The sequence below is a fragment of the Drosophila nasuta genome, chromosome 3 (genome assembly GCF_023558535.2).
Source record: "Drosophila nasuta strain 15112-1781.00 chromosome 3, ASM2355853v1, whole genome shotgun sequence".
Taxonomy (NCBI): domain Eukaryota; kingdom Metazoa; phylum Arthropoda; class Insecta; order Diptera; family Drosophilidae; genus Drosophila; species Drosophila nasuta.
In genome coordinates, this window is record NC_083457.1 from 27,844,740 (window position 1) to 27,861,192 (window position 16,453).

The following is a 16,453-nucleotide window of genomic DNA, read 5'->3' on the forward strand; positions in this document are numbered from 1 at the left end:
AAAGTTTAACAACAAATACGAAACGAAACAGCTTGAACGTATGCTAACAAGACCCGGATTTTGCTTATAAATGTCTAACAAATGACAACAAGAAGAAAAGCGACTTGCAAGATTCACAAAAGGACCAACTTTTTTGCATGCTCCAAATGGAATTGTTGTTGCTGTTGTTGTTGTTGTTGGCCAAAATACAGACAAACTCGGTGAGAAGTTTAATGCGGTAGAGTAGACTAAACCAGGGAAATTGTGTCCAGCTCTCTTCTCTGGGTCCGTCTCTCCGTCTTTCCGCCTGTCTAGTTCGAATGATCGATATTTCCCACATTTGTTGTGTGTCCCATGCGCAAATATAAACACACACTCACAATGAAACTTTTAAGAGGTCCTTTTAAATGCGACCAAGCGCAAACGATTATTCAATTTGCAGTCTGAGCTGAGCTGAGAGTGAAGCGACAGCACGTTAAACGTTGAGCCCGACCCGTAGGTTAGGGTCAAAATCCAACCAATCATCGGAGAGATAGACAGACAGAGAGACAGACAGCGAGTCCTTCACTGCGTTTGTGTTGTGCACTTTAAAGCTGGCAGCGTCCTAGTTGTGCCTTAGTCCTTGTCATCGGGTCCTTGTCGACGCTCAAAATGCCAGCGAGTGCCACTGATGACATTAAGTAGCTGTCGGGTTGCTCAGGATTAGATAGCAAAAGTGCCTGATGTTAGTTTAAAGTAGATAAACAAAAGCGGATTCAGCCTCTTTTCTCTGTCTCTTCATCTCCATCTCTATCTCTATCTCTATCTCTATCTCAGTCTCGAGTCTGTCATTGTTATAGCCGCGAGACAATCCACTCTTGCTTCTTCTTCCACCCTACCCTTTTTTATTTGCCCCTTTCTCAGACTGTGTGCGTTTTGTCGTCATTGGATGTGTTTTGAGTGTATTCGTTAGCATTTGTCAACCGCACATCCGTTTGCGAGAGTCAACGTCGGCATTTTAATCATCCGTCTCAATCTATTCGCGACTCAATCTTGCATGTTCTCCTTTTGCTTTCGCTTTCACTGTCACTTTCACTTGCGTTTTCGCTTTCACCTTTCTGGCAAAGTTCGAGTTCGCTTGGAGTTCATCTTAATGCACAAGTTTTCGTAAAACTTGGGAAGTTTTTAGACTCATTAAAAGCATATTGAAATTGCAAATTAATTAAGCATTGCCTTTGATTGTAGCAAAAGAATTTATTACAGTTGCCACTTTATACTTTTTTATGCAGTCGTCCCTTGACCTTTTACCTCTTTTATCATTCTTTTGGAAAAAGGTTCTCGTCTGCTGCGGCTAGACAAATGAAGCCACACCAATTCGAGAAGATCTTTTGATAATGGCGAGGAAATTTACCAATTTGTGAATAAATTTAAATCCACAAAAACAATGCATAGATTAAAATGTTGTTAATTAAAAAATTTTTATAATAATTAGCTCGGTTTTATTGAAATTTGAGATAGGCTGTCTCGTGAATTGAATATAAGTCCAATACAAATTAATATTTTCATTATTTAATAGTATGGTTTCGTTATTCAGTCTGAACAGTAACTTATTACTCTTTAATTAGTATTGTAAACTTACATAATTATTAAACAAAATTTTTTATAAAATGTTAAAAATGAAAAAAGCCCCTTTGGCCACAACTTTGTTTACGCTAAATTATTAAATTGTTTGTAAACTAAAAGAGTTTAAAAAGCACAAAATTATAGGGTATACAGGTGTGTACTTCGCCATCCTGAATGCATTCTTTATTGGAACTTAAATCATTACTTATATTTACTCGTTAAATAAACACATTGAATGGCTTTCTTGAAAGAATTACTAAGTGAAATTATAATGTAGAGAATAATGAAATTATTTATTGCAGGGTATTAGCCAGTTAAATGCATCGGTGCTTCAGTTTGTTGCCCAACACTTTTTTAATGTGCTCTGTTTATGCATTGGCTGAAACACTTTTGGGCCGCTGCCTTAATAATGGCCCAAGGGGGTTGCTTTTTGTGGCTGCAAAATGAAATTAACTTACAAATTTGTAGAGTTTTATAATTGAAAAGCTCGTTGGCAGCACTATGGCTGCACTTTGCCTATGTGTCTGTGTATGTGGGAGTGATTTGTGAAAACAAAAATGAATTGCATTTATGCTATGCTCCGGACGACACGGCGTATACGCTACGGCCCCTTTTGGAATGCTTTTGGCTGGGTTCTATTCAAATATGTTGGCAAAACTGCAGTTGCAAGGTAAACTCTCTCCCTTTCCCTTTTCCTTTCCTGATTTCCATCCCACTCACTCAGTGTTGCTCTTTCGTCGCTACTTGGCAACCACTTGTGGGCTAACACGAAATGTTTCGGAGTCAGCTCAGCTGGTCTGGGTCCATTCCGAAATGTGGCCTATAAGAGAGAGAGAAAGCGACTCTCTTAAGTTGAACAAGTTGTTTTCGTTTTGAAACAAGGCCCAAAAGTTGTGTTGTGGCGACTTTGGCGTCGTTTTAATGCAAACTAAGTAGGCTCCACTCAGCGAAAGAAACGAAAGCAAAACAAACAATTTTCAAGTCGCTGAAACTTTATGCAGTACTTTAAGTTTGAATAGGAACACGAAAAAAAGGGGGCTGAGCTGAGCGAAGGCAAAGTTTTGTTGCTTAACACCATCTATGTAAATATTAAATACGAAAAACCAACTTAATTAAAATGTATGTGCCATGTTTTCATTCGTTTGTTGTTCTCCTTGTTGTTGCTGTTGTTGTTGTTGACCATTTCCCAAAACAGCCGCAATATTTTACTTTAACACTCCGTATATGTGTTGGCGCTGTGTTTACTGGAATTTCCCCAAGCGTGTTCTAATAAACTGGAAACTTAAATAAAGCTCATCGACCAAAGGCGGTAGAAAAAGTGAGGGCAGGGCAAACAATGAAATGCCATAGACATTCCGCATTGGGAAAGACAAAAGCGGATGAAAAAGGTATGCGAGCGATGTGCAAAAGATGAAATACTCTCTCATATTTGCAATGTTCTTACAAACAGAGCAAAACACAGAACACAGAAAAGCAAAAACTCAATCGAAAAGAAAAGAAAAGTAAAGAATGAGACACACACACACACATACATACGAACGCCAAGGGACACGTGAATGGATATCTATATTTATTATTTTTATGACAATCCCTTAGGAAATGTGCCATCATAAATTGCGCAATATATTTTTATAAGGCGTGTAATAATTGTAGAGTAGCAACACCAACAACAACGAATCAAATCGAGAGTCAGATAATAAAATTTACTCTCAATTGAATTTGTAGCTATGAAAAGCAAATAAACGTCGAGCATTGTCCACCTCTCCACTTGATTAGATTTATGCCACAACGACGACAACAACAGCAAAAGCAAAACAACAGCAATAGACACTGTCAGTGTTATTGACTAAACTGAACTCCAGTGTTGACTAACAACACTCAGAAACTGTCAAAAACACATTGCACTTGACTGCTTTTTGCTGTACAAATTGAAACGTTCAACTGGCTTTAATTTGAAGCCAAACCCCAAAAAATAAACCCATAACTACCATAAACCCACAACCATACCCAAACCCAAGTCCACAGACCTCAGTCCTTGGCCCCCAGCCACACACACGCACTTGTAAGTCCGAGCCCCGAACTCAATATTTACACTTAAAAGCGACCACAAAGAGGCCACGCGACGGGCAACTCCAAAAAGCTGAGCATGAACATGGTCCTAAACAAATAAATGGCCACAGGGAGCTCTGCTCAAAGAATACTTATACACTGCAGACTAAAGAGTTTATATAATATTTTAAATAATGTTGTAAAGATAAATAAAATATTTTATGAATAATATACAAATGTATACTACATAACAATAATTTGTTTTCTAATTTATTTCTATTTGTCTAAAGTTGAAAACTTCATTATTATTATTTTTGCTTTAATTTGTAATTATTTAAGTTTTCGCTTTTTGTAAGCAATAGTTTTAACGAGATTTTTATTAGTACAAAATTCGATATCTTTAACTTGGTATAGATAAATTATGAAAAAGGAAATTTTTAAATATTTTGAATTTAAATTTAAAGTCAGTTGAAGAAACTAAGAATTTGATGGGCTTTCTGCGAGTTCATTTCATAAATAAACTAGAGCCTTAATATAGTTTTGTAAAAAGCTTTCTCGTCGAAAATTAAGTAAGGAAAGTTTTGTTGCAGAAATCATTAGTTTTGTAAATTGAATAATTTAAATGTTGAATGTAAATTAAGAAGTTGTTAAGGTGTACTAAAAATAAAGCTATATTGTAATTTTGTATTTCAGTTTATTAATAGAACGCAGGGTATTCAGCAAGTGATTAGCACAGTGAATTTTGCAACTCACTTTTTAAAGTAATCGCTCTCAGTCACACAACTCCCGACCGGAAATGGAAAATTGCCTTTTAATTGCATGAAGTTTCTAAATATGTAACCCCATTTAAACTGACATACACACGCACAACATATACAGACAAATTGTATACACAGAAGCAACACACATTATTTACAGTTTGAAGTTTTAAATGACGCCCACGTCCACACACACAACGCACAACACACGCCTACACGCAGCAGCAGCAGCAGCACAAGGAGTGTGGGAGTTAAATGTTAGAGAGAGGAGAGCTGACTTGCCACACATACGTGTCCTTGATTTCTGCTTATATCCTGCACTCGGCTACGTGCGACTAATTCCCAATGACCTTCAAATTGTAGTTTATACATTGTAGATAGTTAAGCACACAATGGTTCAATGCGGTCGCCATCGTCTGGCTGCGGTGTATTGTGTCCTCTCTCACTGTGAGTGGGTTTTGTGTATTTGACAACCATCTGCCAGTTGAACTGTCTATCTGTCTGTTCTTGTGCCTCTGCCCTCGCTTCCCATTCCCGTCTGTCTGTCTGTCTGCCCGCTTGACTGTTTGCATTTGACATTTTCAATTTGCATGACATCGCTCTATGTACGCTCGTATACTCTTGTCGTGCTCCATTGAGATGGTCACGTATCCTTTTTGGCCCGCAGACTTCGCCTAAACAACTGGCAACTGGTAGCTGGCAAACGCATGTCGAACTGACTGCCTAATTATACTGGCCAAGGAGAGCCAAGGAAGAGTGGGCGGCGAAACTTTAGCTAATTAAGCTAATCAAACAAAATGTCCTTAAAATATTCTTACAGCCGGCGTGGCGCACTTCAAAACACGCTAACTAAATACAAGCTTTGAGTTCCAAACAACTTTCTCAATTTCAGCTAATTGAGGAGTTCTCCTCCAGGAGCTGCCACTAATCCCCTTACGCTCCAGTTACTTGTTTATTTACATTTTTCGGTGGTTCTTAATTCAATTTGTTGTTTGCGACTTTGAATTTTCCAAATCTTTACGTTAACTTTTTGAGCTGTTTTCCTGATTGATAGTTTAAGCTTCTAATGGAAGAACCGTGTTTTTTTCTTCTTATACTTTGGTTTTTTTTGTATTGAGGGTCGCTTCACTAACAGTATACATAAATATGTATATATACTCTTTTATTTATAGTATTTTGTCTGCTTTTATGGCCGCATTTATTTTTGTGTTGGTGTTTGTTGTTCTGTGCTTTGTAAATGGCGCCGCAATGGCCGGAAATTGCCGGAACTGAGCGGCTACACCTGACAATTATAGCCATAAATGTAACTCTATATAAGTACTAGCTGGAACGTGTGGGTTTAAGCAAGTTTTTTCCAATTATTTATTGCTGCAGCAGCGAGGCAAAACATGACGATGGGGCTGCTGATGTGTCCATGACTTTATACACGGCTAAAATTGGTTTGAAAACTGATGCGGACAAGGTCGTAAATAATTGAAATCGTTCACTGAGCAGCACAAAGTGCAAAATAAAGTCGACCACAGATACACAACAGCATTAAAATAAACTTTTTTGCAAAGTTGTTTAAAGAAGCAATTCGCTACGCTTTGGGGGTTGCCTGAAAAATGTCCTGGCATGCAAACTTATTTAGAAACAAACTCAGAACGACGTAAACCGAAGTTTTGGCACACATTTGATTGGGAATATTTTTCGAAGAAACCTTCCGCCAGCACAGCCAACTTAACTGATAATGTTGTTATTTCATTTCGGTTGACGAACTATTTCATATGGAGTGCTTGATTCAACACTATTATTTAAAGAAAGCTTTTCAAAATCTCCTGATATGCACACTTATTAGAAAAGCAACTCAGATGGACAGTTGTCATTTGAACTTTTGACACACAAGTGATTGGGAATATTTTTCGAAGCAACTTTTCATAAGCGCAACCAACTTAACTGATAATGTTGTTATTTCAGTTCGGTGGACGAACTTCTTTCGACTTTGATTCAACTTTACTATTTAAAGAAAGCATATATTTTTCAAAGAAACCTTTCATAAGCGCAGCCAACTTAACTGCCAATGTTGCCAGCTCAGTTCGGATGCCGATCTGGCAACGCCTTCATATTGAACTTTGCAGTTCACCTGAAGTGCTTGTTTCAACACTTTATCATTTCACGGTAGCTATTTAAAATGTGCATAATCAACTTGGATGCCATTTCAAGCATTTCCACCTGACATTTCGAGCACTTCGCCCTTTGTCTTCGCTCACCTGTTGCCAGGCAGGAAGTGTCAGCTTCTGAGAGTATGCTTAAATTTCGCATTGTTAGTCAGATTTCAAGTGATTTATACAACATTAGATTGCTTAGCATACGTTACCATATCTACGGATCTCAACGACAACCCTTTTCCACCGTCACTCCCTTACCTGACAACCCTAAAACCCACCCATCCCTAATTCAATGCTCGCCGATTATTTGACAAATGTGCTCTGACTCAACCATAGGAGGCTTAGAGAATTTGCGACAGTATTTCTGAATGTGTGTGTGGCTCAGTACGACAGAGTGAGTTTGTACGAGTGCGTCGTCGCCAGTGTGTGTGTGTGTGTAAGTCATACAATTTTATTGGATTTTATTTGCACTGCAGCAACTACGCCATAAGTCATTGCACCATTATAAATTCCTTTTGCTGTGCCCAATCGATTCCCATTGTGCCGAAGGAAGCTCAACCGCGAGGTGGAAAAAAAGGACGAGGTAAGGATTCGTTTTTTTCTTTGTTTGTGTGTCGCGTGCTTTTTTCCTTTTTATTCGTATTTACATATTTTCATTGCAAGCGATGTGGATTTATGGTGAATTTCCAAATGCCTTTGGCACAATTATAGCCTCTCCCCTCACTCTCTCTTTTGCTCTTTTTCTTCACTTTGTGGGCGTGGCACTTTCAACGAGTTGCGCCCAACTATTGCACTTTTAGTGCTGCGACAAATGGAAGCCGGTTACGACGAGATGACAATGGTTTTTCCATTCTTTCGGATGGCGTTTTTGGTTCAGCACTTGTTGCAACCTTGCAACCTTGGGAGTACTCAGGTTGCTGACTTAGGGCAGCAATTAAGTTGACTCTTTTTCTTATTTACCATGCAAATAGCAAACAATTTCCGTTCGCTGTCCTGTCAGCCGACTAATTGAGATGGCAAAGTGCTGGCGGAAATGCTCGCACTTTACCCCGCTCTTTTCTCTTTAAGAAAACACTCAAAAAAAGTTCACCCAAAAAAAAAGACAAGAAAAAAAAACCTAAAAACATTTGCACGCCGCAGTGTAGCGAAGAAGAAGCCATCAAAAATGTAAATATGTAATACCCCGAAGAACCTCAAGTCGCAAGTCCGAAGCCCAAGTTAACTTTGTAGACAGCTCGACGTTGTCGTTGTTGTCGTTGTAACCGTTGTCGTGCCTTGCCTAGGAAGTAGCTGCTACTGCTACTGCGCTGGCAGACACAGAGATCCAGGGGGGAGGTGTAGCAATGACGTTGAAGTAGAGCGTCAATGAATTAAATATAACCAAACCCAACCCAACTTAACACAACCTAGCCCAGCCCAGCCCAGCCCAAGTCATTCTCAAAACAACCCATTCTAAAATGTACACGCTGTGAGCTTTCCACTTGATTGCTGTCAGCCAACTCTCTCTCTCTCTGTCTCTATCTGTCCTTCCCTATTGCCATCTCTTTTCACTGTCTCCTGCTGCTTTAGAGTCTAGCAGGAGGCAGCAGGCTCTGCTTGTCCTTGCCGAATGCTTGTTCGATTTACATTTCAACTGCAGCTAGCAAAGGCGTTACATGGCGTGACGCAACTGCCTGAATAGATAAAATGTATTGCCATACCATATATAGCCATAGTTATAGCTCCATGTACAGGTAAAACACACATGCACAACCGTATACACAACACGAATGGAGTGTGAGTAGGTGTTTGTTAATATGTAATTCACCAAACATGAATTGTCGTTGAAAAGTGCATTCCGTTTTGCTATTTCTGCTGAACATCGCTTCAACAAGAAGTCCTAAAAAAAGACTTCATAAATAATTGTAACATATAAAAACTGTATTTACAGTTAGTTTACAGTTTACATATAAATTATATAACGAAATGTTGGGCAATTGCTTGATTGAGAACAGGGTTAGAAGTATACTTCATATTTGAAGAAACTATTGTGTAATTTGACTTATTTATAATTCTAGCAAATATTTTTTAAAAGTTTAAAATATCACAAATATATTGTTGGGCAATAGTTTGACATTTTTATAGCGAAATTATGATTAAGAGCAGGGCTAGAAATATGATTCATATTTGGGGAAACTATTAATAATTTGACCTATTAATAATTCTTGCAATATTGTTTAAAATTTCATAATTACAAATACAAATATATTGTGGGAAATAGTTCGACATTTTTATTACGAAATTATTATTAAGAACAGGGTTAGAAATATGCTTCATATTTGGTAAACTATTGTTGGCTGGTAATGATATGCAACACGAAACGGCTTCGACAACAAACCCATTTGGATGGCGGGGTGCTTATTTGTTAATTGAACCAACAGCTAAACACGCTTTGCCACCGTCGTCCTATATGCATAATGTTTATGTAATCCGCTCTGCTTATGAACGAACGATCCTATGTCCTTCTACTCCAGCTCCTCATTCTGTTGCTGTCCGACTGTCTGTTCGACTGTCCAACTGTCTGTGCTATTCAATTCCATTGAAATGGCCGTGCTGCATATTAAAACAGTCGCATAAATAAATAAGCATATTCAATTTTGATGAAACGTGAATGGTATCGAAATGTTTAACAAAACGAAGAACGTGACCTTGCAGCATTTATGTGTCGAGTGATATCCTAGAAAATGGCAAAACCATGAGAGGATGCCCAACCGAAACAAATCAGCGTTTAATCAGAGACAAAGCATATTTAGTCGCATACACTCAAAATAGAGAGTAACAATGTTGTGTCCTTCGTTGCGAATTCGACAGTTGAGCTTTGAGTCTGGATAGAGAGAGTGAAGTGGAAGTGAAGTGAAGTGAAAGGTTGTGGTTGGGGTCTTTAACTGTGAGCTGCAATGCAGCTTAGACAATTTAGAGATTACCCTCAGCATGAGCAAACGAGTGGCATTATGATTTAGATGTGACTGTTGTCCGTTGAATAATTCACTTAATTGGCCTCCAAAGAGGACCTAAAATATCGAAATGCCAAAAGTGAAAGTGAGCTCGGAGCGCTCAAGCAAAATATGCAATCAACTGTCAAAATGACAAACTGAAGAGATGAGATTTTCAGAAACAGAACCAAGAGAATACTTGCGATTACAGTTGCACATCCTCGCTCCTCTTCCTCTTCTCTCGACACCCCTTTCCGACCATGTATCTTTACTGTTTATGAGCTGGCATTGAAATGTTTCAATCTGCATGCAAATGAATGTGCACTGCGATGTATGTTGCAAATACATACACCAGAGTGGAGTGGAGTGAAGTGAGTATGTTACTTGCTCATACAAGCATATCTACTTACAGTCTCTCGTACTCTATTGTTGTCATGCATTGTACATTGATCTGGGCAACAACAATTGTGGCAAATATAATTACAGCAACGTTGCATCAGCATGCAAATTGCCAGCTCATGAATAGCCCAATGAATCAGACAGTTAAACAATATGTCCTGCGATTTAATTTCATTTTCTGCAATACCCCAAACTCGTATATCATGCAGTCAGTCTGTTAAAGTTTTGATTTCCACATTTCCGCATTTCTGCACTTCTCTTTCTCTTTCTAGCTTGCTGTTTCCCCCAACAATTGAGCAATTCGCCCGCCTCTGGGGAACTTTTCTTTGGGCGCCATTTTCAGTTTTCCTTTTGACACGCATTCGCGTGCTTTTTCTCCTTTTGTGTATGGTTTTTTTTTGTTTTTCCCTCATTTTTTCTCGCCTGGCATGCTTTTGAAACTTAATACTCCATTCGTTCTCACATTCAATTTAAGTTGAAAAAGACTACTTAAGTCAACTATAACCTTGAACCTGCCTGCCACATTGCTGTGGAACAATGCTGCATGCAACATTTCCCGACCATGTTCTACTCGTGTACTTCTATTTTCAGTTCATTAAGCGAGATTTTCAACACATTATTTATGCTCTCTCCAGCTGCTGCGTTCTTGCCAAGGATTTACTTGGGATTGAAGAGCACTAAAAGCGGGAGCTCAGAGCATTGTCGAATTCTAAATACCCTGAAACTGAAAAAAGTTTGCTTCTTTAAGCATAGAAACATTCATTATCATAAATAAATTTTTCAAACTAACATTGTTGTTTGACTTTCCTATCAGTTAGTGCAATAATCTAAAGGTTAAGTTGGGGTTACCCGATGTAAGGGCATAATAGAGATATACCTTTTGATAAGTGTTGTGTAGTTGACGGCACGTGCGCATGGCGACAGCTGCACTAACAAGACAGAGGAGGGCATAAGACACAATGCGAGCAGCGAAGGATGTGGCAAGAACAATGTGTATCCGTCTCATTCATCATTATTTAACTTTTGAGTGTTGGCAATGTGGCAGTGTCAAGTTGTTGCATGTGCTGCAATTAGTTTGACTTTTGCCTCCCTGCGAACTCTGTTGACAACTAATTGCACAACTTTCGTGTTCCTCACTTTTCCAGTATGCGTAAGTTTATTAACTGTCTGTTGTCGATTAGCAACACTCTGAATTTGGCTTCCATTGATGCATATTTCTCGTTTACCAACACTGTAGTTAAAATGCAACTCTGAATATTTCTTCTCTAAGTTGATCCACATTGAGTGAATGATGTAAAAATACATTGTGTAAAGTAAAATATTCGTATTTGAAATTGATTTAGCCATAATTTTTGTTTTTGTAGTTATACAAATATGCATTCTGATTGTGAGATGCAGGAAGAGGAGTTCTGCGATTCCGACATGAAAGAGGAAAAGTCTAAAGAAGTTGAAAGTCTACGTGCAAACATTTATTATGCTCCACATTTGATCACTCAATTAGGCGACTTGCTACTTGGTGAGTTTAGATATTTCTAATTCGATTTGAATAATTGTTAAGCCTTTTTTATAGATCGATATTATGTGGAGTGTTTGCTTTCCGATGGCCATATGTCAAACGTTTGGCTTTGCTGGGATTTGGAAGCAATGCGGCAAGTGGTCATTAAGATCGCAAGAGAAGCTTATACAAATAATGCAATGATATGTGTTGAGAAGGATACTTTAAAAGAACTCGATCGATTCGGTCTTAAGAGTCCACATCGTAAAAGAATTGTGGAAATGTTTGACGATTTTTTGTTGGTGACTCCACGAACATCGCTATGCTGCCTTGTACTAGAGGCAATGGATGGTACGGTGATGGATCTGATAGCGCGAGATAAACGCTTGCCTTTGATGACGGTTAAGAACATATCTATGCAAATATTCGAGGGTCTGGTCTTTCTGCACAAATGCCATATCGTTCACACCGACATCAAGCCTGAGAATGTATTCTTCACCTATATTGACGAGCGTCGTCCGATTGTTCGGATTAAGATTGGCGATTTTGGCAATTCGTTCAGTGAGCATAGACAGACATCGGTTCTTATACAAACACCACCTTATCGGTCAGTTGAGGTTATTCTGGGCGCTGGCATTTCTAAATCCTCGGACATTTGGAGCGTTGGTTGCATGATCTTCGAAATGGTTACCACCAAGTATCTGTTTGATTTTGATTGCACGGACTTTGTCAAATCCAATCGCGAGCATCTTAAATTAATAACTGAGATTTTGGGTCCCATTCCATTTCATTTAATATTTAAGGGAGACTATTCTCAAATGTATTTCGATGCAAACTGCCGTCTTATTTCCATCGACGATCTGAATCCCGAATGCATACGCAATATTCTGATAGAAGTCTACGGTATTCCCCGATCTGAGGCAGAGCCACTGGCTTGGTTTTTGGAATACACGTTGCAGCTGGATCCGAAGGAGCGACCAACTGCTGAGCAATGCCTTTCACATGATTGGTTATCCTAAAGTCAGTTTGCTTTCAAAGACGTAATGCAAATGAGCTGAGAACAAAAGGAGTACAACATCTAATGAAAACCTAATTACTGTTGCTGCTGAGCTTATGGCATTAGTTTGAATTCGCTTCCGTACTGTAATTTAATATATTCTTAACAAAGGATACACCTAATGCTACCTTATCTCAGACCAATCTAAAATTCACCACCGTGGGCGCATTCATGTGAAAGTGTAAAAACAAAAAGAAAAAAAAATGTATAATTAAAATATAAAATGGTTAATAAAATGTAAAATATTCTAAATATTTGTATATTCATATATAAATATATATTTGTTTTAAAACGAAAAAGGAAACTAACACCGGCACCATAATGTTGGATATATAGATAAACTTTCATTATTTAATATAATATATGGATAACTTATATGTGTAAAAGTACAGTTTGATTAACTTAAATAATACTACGGCTGACGACTGACGTCGTTTTTTCTGACAAAGCTCATAAAATTATATACGAAAATAGTTGGCATAACTTTAAAATTTAAACGTAAAATCAAACGGAAAAAGAGAAAATTAAGAAAAAGCTTTAATCATCACAACTAAAGGTATTCATTGTTTCTCCTTTTTACAATTATTGAAATGTTTTTAGTAAATATTTTGTATAATTATTATTATTTAGAGAAAGCTTTAATCATCTCAACTTAAGATATTCATTGTTTCTCCTTTTTACAATCAAGGAAATATTTTAAGAAAATATTTTGTATAATTATATTGAAATAATGAAGGGAAAAATTCAATGTTGTTGGCATTCAGAAGCCAATGCCACAATGGCCAAAAAGGCAACACATTAGTCAAACAATGCTTAAAAACACACATCCAAACACACATGTGTTGAATGTGCGTGAATATGTATTTATTGAGGTCCTGCGTGTGTGTGTTTGTGTGTGGGTTTGAGTGAGAGTGATTGTTTGTGTGTGACTGTGTGTCGACAGTTAAATGGAGGCAGTTGAATGGAAGTTTGCCGCATGACATTAGCATGCAAATTGCTAAATTGAAATTGTCATTCACATTTACCGCCTCTTGACTTGCTGCTGCTGCTGCTGCTGGTGATGTTGTTGCCTCTTTGGTTGCGGCTCTGTGGTTCTCCTGCCGAGTGTCTGTTTGTTTTGAGCTTGGCCAAAATCAATATATACGTATCTAACATGGCTTAACACATCATTTGGTTTCAGTTTTGATGTTTGCCTCTGTCAGTTAGTGTCCTCCACTTTGACTGGAACTGTGTGAGTAACGCTGATGGTGACTGCCTGAAATGGGTATTACACGCATCATAAATGGCCGCAATTAGAGTTGGCCAAGTTTCCGACCCCTTCCCCTCCCATGTTTACAGATCGATAGAGTACCGCCACGGTTACCAAAAATAAATCCAAATTACCATACGCCTTAATGCCACTAATAACAAATGCCGCATAAATTGATTGATAGAATGCCTGGCTGACAGATTGACTGACAGAGCCGTTGCCAAACATCGACTGGCGGCCTGTTAGCCTGGCGACGGCAACAACGATGGCTAATGGTGCTTTAATTGAAGGTCTTAACGCTTTTCATATCTCATCAGAAATCGCTCAAAATAAGACACGTGGCTTATTTTCTCTCCGGCACACTCTTCTGGCTCATTCTGTAAACCATTCTTGCTCGCTGGTTGCGCTGGCAACGCTAATTGGTTCCTTAATTAAACATTAGCGCTGCAAAAATGTTGCCTCCAACATGTAAGGCTCTTAGCTGGAACCTAACATAGATGAGAGTTGCCAGTTGCCTGGCTCTTTGAAGTGGCCAACGCTGCAGTTTTGGCCAATTATCGGTCATGCAATTCATTTAGTTAGTTAGAACTGAACTTGGCCTTAATGGCCCATGCCCTGTCGTTGCACTCCAAAAGTGCCTATACGTGCCATTATTTCAGTTAACCTTCTCTTTGGCACTCTAGCACTCTCCTCTTGCCACTTATTACTTTGACTTACTTGCAACCAATTAAAAGACAATTATGTGGCCCAAAACTTGTGCCAGAGCAGTTCCCCTTGAACTTCCGTCTGATGGCAAATGTTAATTTTGTTATTCTTTTTGAAACCGAAGCAGAGCATCAGGCAAAAACCAAACACACCTGATGGCAGGTGAGACCTCAAGCAATTGCTCTTCATCGAGCCGAGCGTAATCCTCTGCAGCAATTGTAACTTTTAGCCATTTGGCAAAGTTTACGACCGCATTGAAATCTCAACTCTTCAATTATTGAACAGGCCCAGTTAAGTCTTTAGGTCAACTTCTCGAGTGGCCAACAAACACACACATACACACACAGTGCGTTGTGCTCGGCATTGGCAATGACTGGAGCCATATGCTTCGATAACCATGTCATGAATAGATGAGTGCGTACAAATGACCATGTTAAACTGCAATCTTCTATAGAGAGCAACAAGTACGCAGTGCGTATACTTGTTTTTATTGCTATGATGTAAGCGTAAAACTTCCCCTAGTGTCCATTAAACGTGATTCTTTCACAATTTTGTATAAGCTGAAGAGAATTCTATAAGCTATAGGAAATCACCATTAAGAAAATATTTTACAATTTTAATTCAGCTTGGTGAATATTTGAAGAATTCAGGATTAAAATATAATTTATACAATAACAACAGTATGAAAAATTCAGTACAGTGCGCTTGACTTTGAGATACCCGATGCTGATTTTGAAGAAGAGGTCAAAATATACCAGATTGTCAGCCTAAGCAGCTCAGATCCGATTGCAATAGGCAATATAGTAGATGTAAAGTTATAATATCCTTCTGTCCTATGGGTAGCGGGTTTAAAAAGGAAGATAAGGATAAGTGCTATTATTTTATCGATATTGTGAGAAATTATCGGGGTCCTATTCATAGGTACTAACAAGTTGAAAAGGCACGTGTTTCGATCACGATAAGTTTTTCAAAATATTTCAAAACACTTACTAATTAAAATAAACTTAAGTTATTCAAACAAATTGGATCATTTGTATGAAATATTAAGTAAAGACATTCATTTAATCAGTCATACAATATTGACATAAATATAATTATTAGCTTTAGTAAATTCTGCTCATAAGCAAACTCGAATTAAATTCTTACTTTGTCTACATTTTTAAAAGTTGATTACTAAGGTTATTCTTTTTTTTTAAATAGACAGTGAGTCATGCTTCGTCTACCGTCCAGCTCCAGCTCCATATTCACGGTAGTCTCCGGGGGCGTAAGGTATAAAAGTAATTTTCCAGTTGACCCTGTTACTGTAACACAAACTCCATTTACTTGATGAATGCACTATGTACGAGTACTCGCATAAATATATACATACATATATCTATATATACAAGATTACGAGTACGACTTGGAATACTTCTATATATAAGATGGAGCAGCGTGTCAAGTGGATTCATTTGGCTGGACACTTTGGCTTCATTAATATTTATAAAAGCTGCTGCGACAGTTGCGAAGGTTGTGCGCTGTGGCGGTGGCGGTGGCTTTGGCCAAACAATAAGCTAAACTTTGGTTGTAATAATTTAATCGCCAGGTATTTAACAAGTTTTCTTATTGCCAACTTAGAGGTTATAGTCAGCGTTGCCAGCGTTCGCATGAATTACATTGCGTTGGACTGGGTTGAAGCTTTAACGCTTGAGTTGAGTTTGTAAATTGTTTGGTCACTGGGCGTGATTCTAGGTGACAAAACTTTTATGCCAGACAGCGAAAGGAATCGACTCGGATAGAGAGGGAAAACCTGGTAAGAGTGGAGAAAAGCAGGGAAAAGCTAAACCAAAAACCGCAATCGCTTTACATTTTCAATTTCCATCTAATCTAAATTACATGATACGCGCACAATTTGAACGCTAATGAGCAAAGAAGCTCAACGTACAACGTTGCGTATGCGCAACATATTGCGTGTGAATTTTAATTAAAAAGTTTCGCTCACTTATCCAACCAAGATAATCGCTAGCTAGCCGGGCAACACGGGACAGAACCGACAGATACA

General features: G+C 38.3%; 1 protein-coding gene and 1 long non-coding RNA gene across 3 annotated transcripts; both read left to right on the forward strand.

Moving 5' to 3' along the window:
• Positions 1-2,541: 2,541 nt before the first annotated feature.
• LOC132792717 (uncharacterized) lies at positions 2,542-3,359 on the forward strand. The gene is made up of 3 exons (XR_009633035.1): positions 2,542-2,663; positions 2,777-2,969; positions 3,032-3,359. It is a non-coding gene; the product is annotated as an uncharacterized LOC132792717 (long non-coding RNA).
• Positions 3,360-6,902: 3,543 nt separating this feature from the next.
• On the forward strand, positions 6,903-12,732 carry LOC132789807 (SRSF protein kinase 2-like). 2 transcript variants are annotated; one of them, XM_060798082.1, is made up of 3 exons: positions 6,903-7,118; positions 11,271-11,422; positions 11,477-12,732. In XM_060798082.1, exons 2-3 carry the CDS (start codon positions 11,281-11,283, stop codon positions 12,418-12,420), a joined length of 1,086 nt encoding a protein of 361 aa, XP_060654065.1. In that variant the 5' UTR covers positions 6,903-7,118; positions 11,271-11,280; the 3' UTR covers positions 12,421-12,732. The 2 variants fall into 2 exon arrangements, with proteins under 2 accessions (XP_060654065.1, XP_060654064.1); XM_060798081.1 differs by lacking the exon at positions 6,903-7,118 and adding an exon at positions 11,180-11,199.
• The last annotated feature ends 3,721 nt before the right edge of the window (positions 12,733-16,453 follow it).

Excerpts from the sequence above, each read along its gene's own strand:
- LOC132789807 (XM_060798081.1), top strand. Across the intron at positions 11,423-11,476 it reads ATTAGGCGACTTGCTACTTG|ATCGATATTATGTGGAGTGT; the intron begins GTGAGTTTAGAT and ends CCTTTTTTATAG.